Raw genomic sequence first — 19,065 nt, 5'->3', positions numbered from 1 at the left:
TTGTGCTAGAAGTGCTCGTCTCACCCCAATGGGATGAGTTTAAAAAATGGCAAGCAGGAAGGAAACACCTTCTACTTTGTTGAGTGAGAGTGGCTGTAGCAAAGAAGCTTGTTGGGTTTTTTAAAAAAAGGTTCAGCATTTTCCACCGGAGAACATCTACAAGGGGTCCTTTCAATGCAGAGATAGCAAGAAGATCAAACTTCCCTTGGGTTTATTTTTCCTTTTGCTATGCCATCCATTAGACTAGAGAAACTTTATAAGCTTGACTAATTAATTTAAATCCAAGTTTAATCTTTAGTCGGAGATGCTCTGTGCTCAGATACTGAACTGCCTTTGCCAGAGTCAAGCCAATTATCAAGTGCAGTAGTACTGCCTACCCTAAATAATAGTGACTTTCCTACACCTTAGGTTATCCCTTGTTCTATTCAGCACATCTTAGTTACAAATGATTAAATCTACAAACTGAGAATGGCCATTTATTTGAAAGAAGGATCTCTGTGAATGAAAGAAAAGGGAGTAATTTAAAGAATAATGCAAGGGAATTTTGGCAGATATGTGATCTGGGATAAGAACTGTGCATGTGTTTTAACGGGTGAAGGCTGCATGATGGAGGAACACAACACACACTTGATTATGTTCCAAGGCAATTGCTTTCAGGACCAAGTCTATGAATCCAAATCATTTCCATTGTGCTTGGCATAGAGATGCATCTTCAACCTGTGTGTTCTATTTCAATTGCTAGAATGTTGCAGTATGCTCACAGGGTAATAATGAGCATATTGTAACACCGCAGGAATGAAAGCATATTCCAGATGTTCTGTAGGTTTGTATTTCATTGCACAAATCATAAAGATTATATTGAGGTCTAAGAAGAAGCACCACCAAAACTTATGTGAAAATAATAAACTAACCTTCATTCGATTCTGTTTAATTCCTTCTACGATTTGTTCCATTTGCCGCAGAAACTGGTCTCGAGCACCAGAGGAAGCCATGGCTCTGAAATGAGAATGGGGTGCACATGGCACGAGGGCATTAGACAAAGGAGAATGGGTACCAAAGTCACTTGAGGAAAGAGTGAGAGTCCACGCAATATGTCTGCAGCCTAAATGGTAAATCATGGAAGTCAAACTTTGCTTGCAGTTGACAGAAAAGACAAACTTGGCCTCTTTGGATCCAGTGATGCTTATTCAATGCCCACGGATTTTGACAGAATTCTTAGGGCTAGCCTATTAAAGTGTGCCTTTGTCTGACAAAAGAAATAATAATTTAGGACTGTTTTCTATATTTCCCCTTCAAAAACAAGAAGCAGCATACTGTCATAGTTTCAGAGAAAAGGCACTGAAACAAGTATTACATGAACTATTTAGGAGCATAATGTGACACGCATAATTTCTTGAATGGGATACATGACTTAATTTTTTTTCTTAAGACCATTGAAACTTCTGGAAAGATTGTAAAGACATGTGACTGTTTCTTTAAATCAAGGGCTGGTCATCGTAAGGGAGGCGAAATGGCCAAGCTGTGTTAGTAAAGGCTGTACCCACAAAAAAGAAAGGACTACTTACTGCTGGAAGTTGTCATGAATTGAATTCAACAAGTTAACCTGGGAAAGAAAACACAAGGATGCATTTTTATGCAAAGTTTTCCATTTAAAAAAGCAAATGCCTTTTAAGCAATAGGGCTGGTTCAGAAAATGATGCGGCTTGGCTAATGCATGATCATACAGGCTTTGCTGCACTAAATTACTTGATTTGCAGTTTAATGTGTGTGAACCAACTCGTTCAAAAACATTGAATCTGAGGCCTCACTGGGTTACCACAAATTTCTTATTGTATTCACACATACTTTCAGACATGAAGTAATGAACATGCATTTAATGAACCAGTAATATGTTACCCTAAGAACAGTACTTGAAATACAACATTGTGAGGGTATTCAGAGCATTACACACAAACATGTGTTGGTAGGGAATTTAGATGACTTCAGACAAATTATGTGCCTATTAACTTTTATATTTTCAGGAGCATATATTCAATGTTTTGTGCTCCTCACAGCTAGCATATGTGTTCAAATAAATATTGGGCTGCTGCTATCCTATTTATCAAAACATTATCAAAGCCATCTCATAAGAAATTGAAGTACCATGTACAAAGGGATATGCAACCACAGAGTTACAAAACCCCAGTGAATTCTGGGCAGCAATGACTGTACTCTTGATTTTGTGTTTTGCCACACACCCCATGGCATCCGCTATTTGAAAAAGGGTGACAACCCTGGACTAAGCTGTAGACAAAACTTCTCCTTGCCTCACAGAGTGCTATTGCACATTTTTTGCTCCGCTAGCATTTTTCTTGCCTTGCATTAGCTGCTGAAAAGAACACAATCGGTTTCCTATTTGTGCAGCATAACAATGCAAACCACAGCAGGTCTTCCAAGAAACCATGGGTCTCCCCCTCCACCCCGCCCCTTTATAAATAACACTTGACACGAGACAACACATTGCCAAATTCAACAGGGCAATCAATCACATGCTTCACTTTATTCAAAGCAAAACCCTGCAGAACTGCTGCCTGTCAGAAGAATCAAAATCAGGATAGATGGACCAATTGTCTCAAGTCAGTTTGAAGGAAGGTTCATAATGTATTGACCTCTTTTTAGCAAAAGCCTTGAAGCAGTTGCATTCTGACATGATTACCTGAGGAGGCCCGCATTAGAATCCACTGCTTGATTTAATCCATGCACTTCAGACCAGCCCCCTATAATCAATCTCTGTGACCTCCATCCCCACTGAATTCTCCTCAGCTCATCCCATACCATTAATTAGGATCTGCTGGCCTTCTTGGAGGGCTGAAGCAGGAAATGGGAAAATCCTCTTTGGCTAGGAGAATCCCATTCAGGAGTCAACCTGGGGTTATTTTTATTTATTTGACAAGATTTATGTACACCACTTAACAAAAGAAACTGTAAGTGGGTTACAGGAATATGGCTTCCTTGTCCATGCATTCACACAAAAGCACACACATTCCTCCAGTTCACTTGTTTTTCTCCATGTTTGCTTTAGCCTTTGAAGACCACAACTTTTTGTGTAATCAGGCGCCAATAAGCAAATTTAGCAGAATCTAGCTGGCCCACAATTCCATGAAATCTCAATTCACCATTGGGGACAGAGGAAGCTGCCTTAGAGTCAGACTACTACAGTCAGACAATTGGTCTATCCAGCTCCGTATGGTCACCAACTGGCAGGGGGCTCTCTAGGACTGTAGGCAGGGTTTTCTCTCTGCCCTTCCTGGTGATGTTAGGAGGGACTGAGCTGCTGCATTCTGTGATCTTCTGCATGCAGAGCACATGCTCGATACCACTGAGCTCTTGATACACAGTCAGGCAGTATTTATCAATTTAACACTTGGCATTTTAAAAGACGACTTTTAAAATAACTACATTCTCAGCGCTGTCATAATCACGTCAAGGAAAGGAAAAGATAATGAATATTTTAACTGCACATCGGTTATAGAAATAATGCCTCTCATTAAGAGGCATCTCTGAATTTATGTCTGGTTTCGCTCTCATCAGTGGAGGGTGAGAGTAATATAATTACACCTTGCCATTTAAATTTTTGGCAAGAACTCCTATGTGGAGGAGACAGAGGAGACATTCTACCCACGCTGAGTTACATTAGAACTAATTAACGCTATATGGCACACAAAAGCATTGTGCAATTCTTAAAAAATAATAATCCTGTGAAGTGATGTCTCCCACTAATGATTTTCCCCCACTAAGAACCTGCTGGGGGAAGAACCTGCTGCCCTCCAGATGTCGTTGGACTCCAATTCCCATCAACCCCAGCCATCATGGCTAGTGGTCAGGGGAGATGGGACCTGTAGTTCAGCAACATCAAGGAGCGCCATGGGTTCCCCATCCACTCCTGCCTTAAGGAAAAACCTTTTACAGAACAGACAGAAGAAACCAAACAGGAACCCAAATATAGTCACCATAGTTCCCCTTATTGCAAAAATAACGGCTTATACTGCGGGTGGGGCTTTGTGGTCAGCTAGAACATCTGATCAAGCAGCTTACCTCTTTTTCCAAATACACCTTCTTATCATCCAGTGTGTTGTAGAGGGTAAAGAACTGCTTCGTTTCTTTGTGTGTTGCTGAAACTGCAAATGAAGGGAAGATTCTTATAGCGTGATCCCAGACATGCCTTCTTAAGTAAGTACAAGAGACTCCAGTAAGACTTACTCTGGTTAAGTGAGTATAAGGTTGCAACCTTAGGCTGCACTCCTAAACACAAGCTTCTGGAGAAGAAGTCCCAGTGTCACCTGCACTCAAAATTGGGTGACTGAGAAAGCTGGCTTTCATGATAATTTTTAACTTAAATAAGTTAACAGTGCACAACATGAAAGGTGTACAACGTTAAAGGTTAAAAGGTGAACCTGCTGTCATATGTAAGGCTGGTTCTCCACCTATTAAGGAGCAGAATCTCTCCATGGCTCCTATTAGCTCTGTAGAAAGAAATGTAAAGGCCTGAAAGCTAACAGAAGGATAAGACTTCCATTTGTGCACAGTAGCTTTCTCACACCCCTCCCTACACACCATACTCCCCTTCCTGTAAAACCACCCCAAAAACCCAGGGGACCTTTTGAGCTGCCATTTCATGGAAAAAACAACTGTCTCAAACATCCTCCAAGGGTAGGGAAACCCTTTAGGACTCCTCCATGAGCCTATTTGGATCCCAGCCAAAACCTGGAAATACAATTTTGCAAACATTCTTTTCAACTTTTCAACATTGTCATAGAAATCCAAGGAGGGAAAGAACACACTCCCAAGTACTCAGCCAACCTATAAAAGGCTGGCAATATATCTTAACATAAAACCAACATTCTGTGAATTGTAGCTCACATAAATTTATTGGGAGTGACAGTATTTCAGCTTGTAAAGCAAAAAGGGTTATTCTAAATGATTTGCAATGCTCATTTAGCGTAGATCAGGCAGGCAAAAGGTAGAATTCTCCTAAATCATCAATTCACTACATTAAGTGTGGCTGGGACAGTGATACAACGATGGTTCCGGTCTAAGGAGAGGTAATGTACTTTCTGACACAGAACACTCTTTATAGCCATTAATGGTACTGAATAGCCTGAAGAGGCAGAGCGGTAAAACCCATATATTATTTTGCTTTGGCTGCTGATAAAGCTTCAGTGCGCGTGCATGTATGTGCACCCCCCCAACAGATGTTTTGGAGAAAGGCCAATGAGAAATGACATTGCAGATGAGTACCCTATTCCGGGAAAAATTCAGAAGTATAATAAGCAGCCATGGAAACCACTTGTTCAATATAAAAGATCACATTGCTAATTTTGACGAGCACAAATTTGACATCCCTGTAACTATAAGAACTAGACATCTGTTTTTACAGAGACAATTAAAAACCCCTCACCATGGTTTGAGCAATTTTGGGGGGAGGTGGGTGGGATACAACAATCACAACATGTTCCATATGGCAAGAAATTGCCTACCTCTGGGAGTAAGACATTCAAGCCCTTGAATTACAGTGGTGCCTCGCAAGACGAAATTAATTCGTTCCGCAAGTTTTTTCTTCTTGCGAGTTTTTCGTCTTGCGAAGCACGGTTTCCCATAGGAATGCACTGAAAATCAATCAATGCGTTCCTATGGAGACCGTCCGGGGACAGAGGGGAAGCGCCGCTCTGTCCCCTCTTTTGAAGCAAGGGGCGGAGGGGAGAAGATCGCTTCTCCCCGTTGCCGCCCCTTGGTTCAAAAGGGGTCCGGGGAGAGAGGGGAAGGCGCGCAGATTGCGGGGCTGGCAACGGGGAGAAGCGATCTTCTCCCCGCCGCCCCTTGCTTCAAAAGAGGTCTGGGGACAGCGGGGAAGACGCGCTGCTCTTCCCCGCTATCCCCGGAGCTTGCGGGGCAAGCTTCGTTTTGCGAAGCAAGCCCATAGGGAAATTTGTCTTGCGAAGCAACTCAAAAATGAAAAAACCTTTCGTCTTGCGAGTTTTTCATCTCGCAAGGCGTTCGTCTTGCGGGGCACCACTGTATCTACAATCTGAGTCAAATTGTCAAATGCCCATGTGGGCTTGCTTACCAGTGGACCCCCCTAACCTTAACCTATCTCCCCAAAGAGGGTGCAGCAGGTAGACATGTCCTGCCCTGCAGATTTCACCTACTGTAAAGGAACACTTTCCCCACGATCTCTGGAAATGGCAGAGAGCCAGGCATACATAGAGGATCCAGAGCAGAAAGTTCCATTAAGGGAGGTATGTGGAAAAAACTAAGTGAACAACTGGGGCAGACAGAAAATGAGGGCCAAGGGCAATAGGAGTTGTTTACCTCTGGGTACCAGAAAACGACAGGTTCCTATGGAACGCAGTACCTCTGATTTTCTTCTTCTGTCACCTTTGTCATTCCCCCCTCGTTTTTTTGGACAGCCCACCCCATTTCTCCAAGAACAAAAATTTTCACCAGAGGACGAGCATTTGGGAAACAAGCAGGCTTTCGTTGGTGGACTCGTAATCTGGTGAACCGGGTTCGTGTCCCCGCTCCTCCACATGCATCTGCTGGGTGAACTTGGGCTAGTTACGCTTCTCTGAAGTATCTCAGCCTCACTCACCTCACAGAGTGTTAGTTGTGGGGGAGGCAGCGAAAGGAGATTGTGAGCCACTTTGAGACTCCTTAGGGTAGTGATAAAGCAGGATATCAAATCCAAACTCCTCCTTCTCCTCTTCTTCCTTAGGCTTACTTAAACCCCTAGCCAGTGCTCCATGAGCAGAAGAGCTGTTGCTGCTGAAGGGGTTTCCACTGAAGTAGTCAGCCACTAACAAGCAGATGAAGACTAGTTTGCATCAACCGCGTTACAAGTGCACTGGGATCATGGGCCTGGAGAAGGTTTCCTCACCTTGCACTGCATGCGTATGTACGAGCGTGCACCTATTTGTGTGCATGCACAGGCCCCACACACATTGTTTCTGAAGTGGAAGAACAGAAGGGATTGGAAACAAATATGAATGCTGTACATCACACATATTAACTGGTGTATTAGTGGGGAGGGCAGCCCTGACGTACCCATTGCATGTAGTGAGTTGGTTGTTGCTATTGCTTTTCCCCCTGCCTAGTGACATAAGGAACAGTGTCTTAATATATAGACTGTGGAACTAAGTGGCAGAACCAGCTACGAACATTCAAGAACCTACCCCCAAAGCGCCAAATCTTTGGCCCTGAGGGCATTTTAAAATCCATGTTTTGGAAAAACCCTGCCTGTCTGCGAAGGCGTACGATGTGAATGTCAAACAGCCAGTGATACAACAACATTAAACAAGAAGTGGTTGCCATGCTCCATAGGTTTATAGTGCTTAGCTGTGAGGAATGCATTTCTGCCTGATATACGTACCCTGCCCATAAAGTTCAATAAATCTTTTCTGGTACTGTGTTAACTCAGCTCTGCTGGGAACCTCATCAATCTTGCGTTGTAAAATTGCTATTTCTCTGTTTCGTCGGGCCTGAGGGGAGTTGAAAACAATATACAAAACAAAAACTGTGACTAGGTTTCTAAAAAACAAACTGACATTTAGAAACAACCTGATAACGGAATCAATTGCTGCCATGTGGACCCCCTGCCCTCTTGGCTCCACTGCGAAAGGTGACGTTTTCCAAATAATTACCCCCAAACTGGTATTTCCAACTTTTAAAACATCCATTACAGAAGAATCCGGGAGTCTCGCGTGAACCAGAAATTTACATTGCACAGGACAGGAACACATTTAGCAAATACATCTGCCAACCCAGCTAGACTTACGGTTTGGAAAACTCACCAGAAGCAGTCTGATCTTCTGCAGCTTCTCTCTCTCGGTTTTGTACTGCTGGTCTATAATTTTAGCGGGTTCCTAACATTGGAGACATAAAATAAAACTGATTTCCAGCTGACCAAATTCAGTCAAGACTATGATGACAAAGGGTCACTTATTCATACCGGGCCCAGAGTTTATACTGGTTCTGCACCAAAGTTAAAAACATACCGAGGGGAAGGGGTTCAAGAAAGCTATGTTCTGTCACATTTTACTGGATCCAACCAAACATGTTAACTTGTGCAACTACATATATAGCGTATTCACCTAAAAGCAAGCTGCCCAGAGAAGCAGAAGAACATTCCCCATCACGAGTCCATCCTGGGTAAAGTTGAATCTGTTCGGGCTCTGCTTGTTGTACAGCTGTTAAAAACACACACACTAGCAGGTGGAAGGACAGTGGGGTTTGGAGAAGCACACCAGTCAGAGTATCAGAAGACTATTCAACATAGTCCTCCTTGTGGAGAATAAAATCCTGGGTAAGCTATCCTGGAGTTCTGATTTGCTCCAGGAAAGCTCAAGTATCTTTTTGTTCATTATTTGGACATTCAGTAATGAGCTGCAAGTTTACAGACGGCTTGCTTTTTCCTGTTTAATACTAACCCCAGTTTGCCATGGCATCCGAATCGGCAGACCATGGTTAAGGCTTGTCCTCCAAACCAGAAATTAGAAGCCAAGGTCTGAAGTGGGTTTTTCTTGGAGTGCAATAACTCTGCAGTTTGATTTGGACACTACAACCAACTATGATTAGTGCAAAACAAAAGAGAAGTTTTCTGGAAGAGAGGATGGACTGCAAGGTTTTAAGAATCATCTGAATTGAGCAATCTTCTTGAAGGTGGAGTCCAAACTCAAGCCTCATGTACTTTTAAATTGGGCAACAATTTAGAGGTCCTCTAATGGAAAACACCTGCGTGCCACATCCATTGTTAAATGTCCACCATGTGTCCTGATGTTTCTTTTATTAAAATACACAGGCAAACAGAATCAGATTTGCTATTCAGTGTACATAAAAGAACAAACTACCCCCCTCCAAAAAATACATACACTTTTGGGAACTGACTGTGTTCCAAGTCCCAATTCTTGTGTATAAGAAATTGCCTTCGATAAGAAAGACATGAGTTCAAATATATAAAGTTTTGTTAAAGTGAAATGAAGTGTTCATTTTAAGTAACCAGAGAAAGTGAATCACATCAAAAGACACACACACACGTTAGCACCTTTAATTAACAGACTGGCAAAACAAAAAATTCAGGCAGCATTCCAAATGAGGGCAAACACTTCTAAATGGAGCAAAGGGACCGCAAGCATTTTAAAATTCTTAAAAAATATATATGGGAAGAAGATTCCAAAGCTCAGTAAGAATGCTTAAATATTTTCTGTTTACCTTCTCTTCTCCATTTCCAGCTGCTTCTGTTTTCAAACTTTCAATGTTTTGCTGGAGGCGTGCCATCTCTTCCTAGAACAGCAAGAAAATAATAATTGTTTCTTTTCATTAGGAATCAACGTGTGCTCTTTATGGAAACAGAAGCCAGAGACAGTGTTTTCTTTTCGTAAAATATGCATCAGAAAGAGCCCAAAAACGTATAGACATTCTGTGCTTAGGGCTCCAGAGGAGGTGAATGTTCTGCATTATGTAAAGTAGCACACTCTATTGTCAAGGGGGTGGGGGAGAGAGAGGGGAAAACACACAGTCTGACTCTTATGCAAATGAACCCAAGTCAGAAGGGCAAGGGAATAAGTTCGAGTTTTTTAAAAAAATCAAAATACAAGCACCACCATGACTACAGCATCTTGCACAAGCCCTACTGTCCCTAACCATTTCGAAAGCGCTTTTGCAGAAGCAACACTGAGCACACTGCATCCCATAATGAAAATAGCCACCCCAAAATATTAAGTTACAGGGGTTTAAAATTCAATTTGTATTCTTGCCCCATTCCATTTCTTTCCTCCTTTCTCATACAATTTACACATTTTATAACTCCTGATATTGATCACTTTTTCAAGGTACCTCGCAACAACCACTGATTATGGTTTCAGTCCAATTCACACATTACCTTGGCACCTAGGTGGTGGGAGCGCCACACAGCAATCTTAACAGATGTCAGTGTTAAGACACTGCAATGTTCATAGGTTCCCACTGCACACGTCCACCTGGGAACTGTGGAATGGGAACCAGCCAGGTGACCAAGGCAAATGGAATTTTTTTTTAAAAAAAGATTATATTCTGCTTTACTACAAGGTACCCAACAGCGGCTTAGCTAGACGTCTGGGGCATCACATGCGCCCTGCACCTGGGGGCGGGGTGAGCTGGGGCCTCAGCTGTAGGGCAGCTGAGCCTGAGGGGGAGGCGGTTGGCAGATGCCAGCCCCACGCTGCTGTTTCGGGCAGCAGGGAGCCTGCAGGCACCCGAGCCACTGCGTCACTCCCAGGAGACATGTGGCTCAGGTGCACTGTAGGCCACGCCCCGTGCTAAGTCTGGGCTCCCCTCCCATGATGTGGTGTTTAGTGCATTGTCGTGGTGTTTAGTGCGTCCCCCACTACACCTCTGGTCCTCATGTTGACACGGAGCCCCTAACCACATGGAAGTAGTTTTTCCAGTTACTGCGTTGCAAAAGCATTCCTAAGCAACAGGAATTAGCAAACATGGTCCATACATGCATTCTGCTGCATATACAAAGAAGCACAGGAGTACATCTGGATTATGGATCCTCAATCTGGATCCTTAAAAAGAATTGTGTGCAGGCACCGACTTGGAATGAAGCATCTAAAAAAACTTACTCTGCAATGTGCTCTAAATTCTTGCTCTTGGCTTTTGAGGTTCTCATTCATCGCCACCAGTGCCCGAAGCTTCTGCAATACACTAAATTAAAACAACAACAACAACAACACATTATTTACTCTCGAGCATTTAGAGACATTTATTCTAAGAAAAATGAAGCATTGGGGAGTGGGGAAAACAAAATATCTTAAAGAAGCAATTTAGGGCAGCAACAGAGGTGAATAAAACAAAGGTAGAATCTCACAGAAGAAACGTTCTCCTATATTGCTGCTCACAGTTTGGATGACTCCATTATCAATCGAGTGCACCTGTTTCTCATGGGTTAATTTTGAAGGAAAAAAGAGAGACCGGCAAATCTCAGGGTCTTCCAGTTTGAATATATACCATTTTCATGGAAGGATACAATGGACAGGATTCAATCAAACTTAAACATTTCTTAATACCCACTGATTTAAAAGGCAGAAACATTTTTATACTGCTCATCATAATGAAAAATTCCAGCTCATTACAGAATCTACATAAAAGCCAGTACATTAAAACAATAAAACACACAGGTGGATTTCAGTGTTGCACTAAGGAGATCGTTCTGTCAGTGCAAGCATTGCTACTTGCTCTCCCTTCCAGTACACTGCTGGGAGTAAGGCCTATTGAACCTAATGAGGCTTACTTACAAGTAGACCTGCACAGGACTGTGCTGCTAAGTCTCCCATCTGGAAGAAAATACGCTGACTTTCCTTAATAGGGTTATTTTAAGGCTCAGTGAGCAAACAGTAATTCTTAAAATAACCTTTTTTGATGCTGGGTGTTTTTGAACATTCAAGAAGTGCCAGATGTTTTTCCCAGCCCCTAATCCTTGAAAATCAATGCAAGTCTTAATTTGAAAATGATGTTTAACCAGCCCTGACTGTTGGTTCGGCTGATCAGAGTTGTAGTCAAAACCATACAGGGTCACCAAGCTGAGGAAGGCTGACAGAGTTTGCAAAATAAAGAACATTCTGCCATGAAAGGAAACATTTGGACTAGAATGTGTGTGTGTGTGTGTGTGTGTGTGCGTGCGCGCGCGCACACACACACACACACACACACACAAAATATAAACTATAGATACAAAGACCCCACCACCACCACCAGGGACTACTGCTGAATTAACACAATTCATTGCAAAGGGGACAGGGAAGGATGGAGAGGAACTAGACACATACTTTGAATCTGCTTGGGATTCCACTGTTTCTAAGGCTGCCAGCTCCTTGTCCAATTTTTCACTGTGATTCTTAACCTAAAGGATTGGAATTAATAACACATGGTGTGAAAATGTAATAAAAACCAATTTAACCCAAAAACAAAGCTTTAAGCAAAGCCCTCTAAGAATGATAGGGTTCTATTTAAAACTCTGGCAAGCACTACCTGTTTTTTCCTCAAATAGCACGACCAGTTGTTCTCATAAAGGCACCAGGAGTAGCTCACAGGGCCCTTGACCGTCACAATTGGATGTAACCCTTGGCATTAGTGTTGAGATGTGAGCCTAGGCTCGGTACAGTTCTGCTGTACCAGCGCAGTCTCCTCCAGCTGCCTACAGAGGTGAGTACTGGATTGCACACTTGCCTACCAGGATAGTGAATGGTCCCCTCTCATACCAACTTGTACAGGATTTGTTAAGGTCTCCCCCCCCTTTTTTTTTTTGCAAGGGATAAAACACTGGTACATCTTGTGCACAAGTTTCTTTCATCTTTCCTATTTCTTGCTGCAGTATCATTACAAGACAAAAGTCAATATGGCATTATGCTTGTCTGGGACAGATTTGGATAACCAGCAGGAGGCAGCTTTTACTAACGTAGCAGAACCTTCCCTAACAAGCAACAATGGAAAATGTGATATTCCGGGCTGCCTCTTACTCTTATTTGCATAGGTGCGGGTGCACATTGTTACAATTATTACAATTACAATTATTCAAGTTCATTTCGGTCCAGGTGGTCAAATGAAGAAGGTGACAGGGCTCTTATGCAACTGAGCAGAAGAATGAATTTCAGCAGGTGTAGCTTGAATTACATCCCAAAATTCTCTTCTACACAACAATTAGATGTAGAGGCCTCTTTTGCATCTGGCCAACACAGAGTTGACAGAGACCAGTCTAAGTAGAAGAGGGGAGGACAAAGGGAAGAACGAGCTTACCTCATTCAATTTCTTCTTAGCCTCACTACATCCTGCTTGCAGGTCAGCACATTTTGCCTGCAACTGTTTTCAAAAGAAGAACACAGGGGGAAAGTCAAGTTAAGTGATCACCAATCTGGTATTTTAATCAAAGGCAGCAACATTTCCTAACAATGGCATGCCTATACACACACCAAGAAACATGCTGGAACTATACTTAATGGTTCTTCTAATATCTACAGAAGCATTGCTCAGGCTGGATTGTAAAGAAAACTTATAAAAGTAGCAGTGAGAAACCTCAGAAACAAGGCTTTTGCTTATGAAACACCCCATCTGAGAAATAGGTCTATGCAAACCATATACACTGCATGGTGAACTGTAGCTATTCATAATAAAAAGGACAATATTTTACAACCTCTTTACCAAAAACATTTCATGCCCACTTCCCAGATTCATGTTTTATGTCCCGAGGAATCAATTAGCAATGCAGCAGGTGGATAACATTTGTTTTACAATGCCCCAGGCAAATTCTTTAAACCTAAACATGTTGGGCTGAATCAATCTTAATTTTGTGCACCTTTGAGGTTCTTTGCTTGTCCCTGCACTGGCAAATTTATTCCTGTCCTCTACAGTGCGGTGCTTTGTAAGAGTTTCTGATCGCATGGAGGTTTCAAGCAAACATGGGTAGAAGCTCCCTTCAGACTTCTCCCACTCAACACAGGAAAATTTGGAAGAAATAAGGCAGGGCTGGTGTCCACAAGGTGTCAGTGCTTCCAAGATGGATGAAATGTTTCCTGTTTCAGCATTAAGCGTGAACAGGGCCATAATTTTAACTATTTTCTCTTGCAGTATATTATTGTAAGTGTCTCTTATAGCTTCCTTTGGTTGCTTATCCATGGACAGAAAGAAAAAACAAAGGCTCTCCCTTCCAGTACACTGAGGTCTCTCCTGAGGTCTAAACTTACAGTAAATTTCCACTTTGAGAGTCTGGAAGCTTTTAGAAGCAAGTAATGTGTGAGAGATAAAGTTTACACCCATGTATTTATGTATATATCAACAAAGTTCTCTGGACAGCTATCAGCTGAACAAGAACGGAATGTAGCAGTTCCAGGATACCCCTTTTTTTTTTTGATCAAAACATCTGGATTTAGAAGAACAACAACAGATGAATTATACTGTGGGAGGAACTCTATTTACAGAATGCTCCACTGGAGGAAATTTGTGCATGAGATAGGCCTTTTTTGCTGGCTTTCACTTCCTGCAACAGGCCTGTACCCTCCAAAAACTGTTCTGGGCTTCAGGGGACTCTCGTCAACAATATGGAAGGTGGCACTTGGGACAGTTGGTGGAAATCAAGTGAAAATAATCCCCCCACCCTTCTTTGGTGGGAGCCTTTACTGGATCGTAGCTGACACTGCAGTTCATCTTTAAATAAAATTCACTGACATGATGCACAAATATTGGAAAAACATCAGGAAATATAACTCAGGAGAACACGTATATTAGAAAAAACCAGGTTGATTCTAGGAAATTGTATTCCATTTGGCTTCCTTAAAGTACAAAAGGGGGTGGGGAGGAATGGCAGATAGAACGGAACAGAAGGCAATTAAATCAGCGAATCCGCAAAGATTTTGACAGGCAAAACAATAATGTTAGCAGCAGCCAAGTGAGCACCAATGTAATGTTTACAGGAGCTAAGGACTGGATAGCTCAGTTGGTAAGAGCATGGTGCCACCAAATTCTCAGGTTCAATCTCCACATGGGACAGTTGCATATTCCTGCACTGCAGGGGGTTGGAGTAGAGCAGCCTTTCTCAACCTGTGGGTCCCCAGATGTTGTTGAACTACAACTCCCATCACCCCTAGCTAGCAAGGCCAGAGCTCAGGGATGATGGGAGTTGTAGTTCAACAACATCTGGGGACCCACGGGTTGAGAACCGCTGGACTAGAGGATCCTGATGGTCCCCCTTCCAACTCTTTTGATTCTATGATTTGTGGACCTTCCAGCATTTGGAAAAGAAAAAGAAAAAGAATCACAACTCCTTTGAAAGATTCTGTTAACGATGCAATTCTGTGCAGCTTTAAATGCCAACTATTTTTATTTATTTATTTCAGCAATTTATAGTACACTTAATCACGGTTGTCTCTGAGCAGTGTGCAGGAGTTCCAGTACAATACAGTAAGTCTAAAATGAGTTAAAACTATAATATCAGAATGTAATTTAAAAAACCTGCTGGAATTAAGAATCCCTAGTAGGCACTGGGAGTAGAACAGGGAGGGCACCTGTCTGACCTCAACATTTGATATTCTGACAGTGGAGAATTTAAATACTGCCTTTGCCTGTACATAAACACAGCTCACAGCTTTAATTCGGAATTGCTGGCAGTCAGTAAGCACCTGTTGCTTCCGTAGAGACAATCAAGGAAAGTGTGCAAACTTATGTACAAACCCTACAACTTATGTGCAAAAAATCCACGTAACCAATGCTTATTAAGACCCAGGTTACTCATGTTGTAATTCTCCTAAATGGATGCTGAAGTTATAATCTTCTCCGTAAGTGCAGAGTGGCAAAGTGGTTTACAAACCCTCAAAATAAGGGAACAACAACAACAAATCCCCACATACTTCATCCAGCTGCTTGGTTTTCTGTAAGATCTGTTTGTTTAAAGATGCCACCTTCCTTCTGTGCTGCTGGGCAGCTCCAAGTCTCTCTGGACGCTCCTCTGCAGAAAGTCCTGATTGCTAGAAAAAGATGGGGCGGGGAGAGGACACAATGAATGGAACACCCCCTCAGCACTTTGTCAGACGCACAGGAATCATTACTTGCCTAATCTGTGCATTAAGACTGCTCCATAAACCACTGGGCAGCCGCATACAAGTGTGCAGAGGTCTGGATGCTTGCATGTCCTGCATTACAGGGAGTAAGCAAGTGTGGAAGTTGGCAGAGCTCTTCTGGAGGCAGAAATGTGAGGGGAACTGGGCATGTTCCACTTTGACCTGCAAGGCTGACTCAACACATTTCCTCCATCCTAGAAAGAGATACGGTGCTGGGAGCAAAGGGCAGGTGGATAATACTGTTAAAATTCAACAGCACATCATTATATGGGGATGGGGTGAGAATTCGCAGCATTACTTTGAATTTCAGCACCAACTTCCCAGGACTGGACTGCAACGTTAAGTGTACTTAAGTCCCATTGAAACCAATGGGGCTGACTCTGTAGTGGGCGCTTACCGACGCCGAGCACCATGCCAAGTTTCCTACCTCTTTGTCTCTCACCCTCTTCGTAACTGGGAGCAATGTTCGCCTGGCACTGGGAATCTCCCCTGCCACTGATTGCCACTAGACTGACTTCAAAGTAAACACAGATAGACTATGCTGCAAGACTAATTCTCCCCGCACACATAGATTGACTGGAATTTAATTACTGTATTTAGCTGCTACCTCATTCTATGTTTTATGTTCATGGAAAAATACAACAAATGTGGAAGGCAGCAATCAAGATCATTTTGATCATGATTAATCTGATTATGATTATTCTTTCTGTAATGCTCCTTCACCCGCAGGAGTCCAGAGCAGTCTGGTATGGTAAAAGGTAAAGGTAAAGGACCCCTGGACGGTTAAGTCCAGTCAGTAAAATACAACAGTTATCCATTTAAAAATAACAACTTTTTTGCAGTTTTTGCTGCAAGCCACTGCTCCGTGATTTATTTTTCCTTTGTACTCATAAAAAACATTCTGTTGAAAGAAGGATATAACATCTGACCTGTTAAAACAAAGTTTTGAACAATATCATCTATTTGTGCTATTTACGAACTGAAACATGAGGTATAGCAAGTAGGGCTATGGAAGACATATGTTATAACACAACTGAAGCTTCTTGGCTCTTGCTTGAAATTGAAGTCCAAAAGGTTTCTACTAAAGTAATTTATTTTCAGAACCACACTAGACGTGTAGCAGTTTTAAGTGAGAGCCGACACATTCTGTTATCCTCAGATCATAAACATTTAGTTGAAAATTCTCTTGCATACTACAAAATTGCATTCACAGATGGATGGGAAAAACCCAGGAATTGTTTTTAAATTTGTCAATTAAAACATTCAGCAGTTGCTACGAACACCCACCTAAGTTCTTTTAAACTTGCCATTCATTTGTCAACTGAAGAGAAAAAGTAGCAGATCAATGAGGTGCCAGAAAATAGAAACAAAGTTATCTCTATTTCAGAAAAATAAGCATTTTAATTTTATTTTTTAAACTTATATACCACCCTTCATCTGAAGATCTCAGGGTGGACATTTATTTCCAAAATGGAAAAAAGACTATTTAATTTTTGTGGGAGCAGGTGGTTCTGCAATTTGTAAGGTACTTTATGTGCAAGGCACTTGACCCCCTGCCCTTATTTGCTCTCACAACTGTTCAACAACATCCCCATGCATGAAACTCTTTCCATTACCATAACACTGTTAAAGTTAACACAGTTAACTTATTAGTTATATACTGTCAAAAAGAATCCCAAAAGGAGTCCCCAAGTAGTTGGTATATTTAAATCAGGGGAAATAGCCAAGATGAGAATGGTAAAGCACTTTGAACATTTTAAAACTGCTACCAAAGTTAGAAACTATATTCTTTTCCCTAAGAGCCTCTCGATTCAGGCACAGATTCCAGATTCTAAGCCTAAACACTGCAACTGCATAATTCCCTCTCAATTCATGCAAGACTATGTGCATCTTTCTCCTTTTCCTCCCAAACACATCACTCATCTCTTTAGACCCAAGTACAACCAGGAAAGCCTGACCTTCCTGAATTTAAGACGTAATTAAGTGACTGCTCTATAGTAACCACTAAACTCAAGGGCACACAAACACACACCATTGCTTTAAGCAATCTTCATTGTGCACTGACAGGAAATCTATTATAAAAGCCCAAAATAGCCAAGCCAGATTTTCAAAAAAACCTACAACTAACAGAAAGGTAAGAGGAATGGGCTGAGGAAATAGATAAAAGGAGAAATCAGGATGGGAGGGTTTGTCTTCTTGCAAACAAAACACAGCTTGACTCCAACAACTATGGGTGAAATTCAAATAATGCACCCCATCAGTGGAAGCACCTGAGCAATGGGGTTTATCCTCCTCTGCTCCCTCAACTGGCCTGGGTGTGGGTGGGTGTCAGGAGGACCCCCAAAACAGCTCCCTGGTGGGGGGAAGGGAGAGGGAGAATTGCTCCATCTGGTCTGACTGAATGAGCAACATAATACAACATCAAATAGCTCCATATAATACAGCTGTAAAACTTCACAAACTGTTTCATGGCACGCGCACAAGGACATGGGAGAAACTACTCCTCTACAAAGTCATATGCAACTTTTAGCCACTTGTTTAGAAGACACAGAGACACAGGAATCTAACTGATTTTTATTGACGAGAACACAGATTTGTATGCCTTCACAAAGAAGCATTGGCAACACCAGCTAGCATCATTATTGTAGATATTGTTCTAAAGAATATATATTTTAAAACAGGAGCTGAAGTTTCGAAATTTGAAGACTTAATAGACAATTGCTCAGGTATGGTTTTCTTAAAACAGTTTAAAAAAAATCACCTACCTTTTCAGCATATTCTGATACTATCTGCTTGATCTCATCCGACTGAAGTCCAACTATCTGCCCTACAGTGCTTGCGGTCAGTCTGCCCTGAAAGTAGAACACAAGTCTTATGAAGGCACATGAGACAGCTTTTTGAAAAAGCAGGGCAGTTTGAATTGATGTAAATGCAATGTCTGTTTCCATGAAAAAGTGCCACTGTCCTCCATGAAAGCAGCAAGGCTTGGATGGAGAATAAGCAAGCAGAGCTGGCCAGGGCAGTAGGGAGATACTTGGAAGAGTGGGCATCAGCTAGCAAGCCTTTTTACCTTATCATAAAATCCATCTACAGGAATGGGAACAGGACAACATTTGCTACCTTAGCAAGGCTTCCATGGCAATGGCTCAGTTACATCAAGTCAGAGCACAGGAACTGCTGCTGCCTTGCTATCCTTGCTTAAAGTATATTTGAGAGATAAGGAGCATTTTGGACTCATATCCCAAGAATAGAAGAAAGGGCTGTGTATGTAGATGAGGCACCATGCACATGAGCCAGGTGGGAAGAGAATTCGGGTGACATCTGCTGGTCACTGAATGTAGGTAGCAGCAGCAGAAAGTTTGCATGTGTGCATAGAAGTGATAAGCATTACTATGAGTGAACGAAGACCTTGGCTTTGCTGAGGTATGTGTGCTGTGGGGTAGGG

The 19,065-nt window shown here is 42.1% G+C and overlaps 1 protein-coding gene across 2 annotated transcripts in view; it reads right to left on the bottom strand.

Annotated features, from left to right (window-relative positions):
* The window catches only part of CCDC93 (CCC complex scaffolding subunit CCDC93), a 46,035-nt gene that overhangs the window by 1,544 nt on the left and 25,426 nt on the right, over positions 1-19,065 (bottom strand). For both annotated transcript variants that reach the window (XM_081199757.1, XM_081199758.1), the window contains 11 exons: positions 18,386-18,472; positions 15,411-15,527; positions 12,808-12,870; positions 11,841-11,914; positions 10,638-10,719; positions 9,244-9,315; positions 7,827-7,898; positions 7,406-7,514; positions 4,075-4,157; positions 1,566-1,603; positions 912-996 (listed from right to left, as the gene is read on the bottom strand). In XM_081199757.1, the coding sequence (XP_081055883.1) occupies positions 912-996; positions 1,566-1,603; positions 4,075-4,157; positions 7,406-7,514; positions 7,827-7,898; positions 9,244-9,315; positions 10,638-10,719; positions 11,841-11,914; positions 12,808-12,870; positions 15,411-15,527; positions 18,386-18,472 (882 nt within the window). The remainder of the gene's footprint in view (positions 1-911; positions 997-1,565; positions 1,604-4,074; positions 4,158-7,405; positions 7,515-7,826; positions 7,899-9,243; positions 9,316-10,637; positions 10,720-11,840; positions 11,915-12,807; positions 12,871-15,410; positions 15,528-18,385; positions 18,473-19,065) is intronic.

The sequence above is a fragment of the Podarcis bocagei genome, assembly GCF_964188305.1.
Source record: "Podarcis bocagei genome assembly, chromosome: 1".
Lineage (NCBI taxonomy): Eukaryota > Metazoa > Chordata > Lepidosauria > Squamata > Lacertidae > Podarcis > Podarcis bocagei.
Note: the sequence above shows the minus strand (reverse complement) of the source record. Positions and strands in the feature narration are given on the sequence as shown.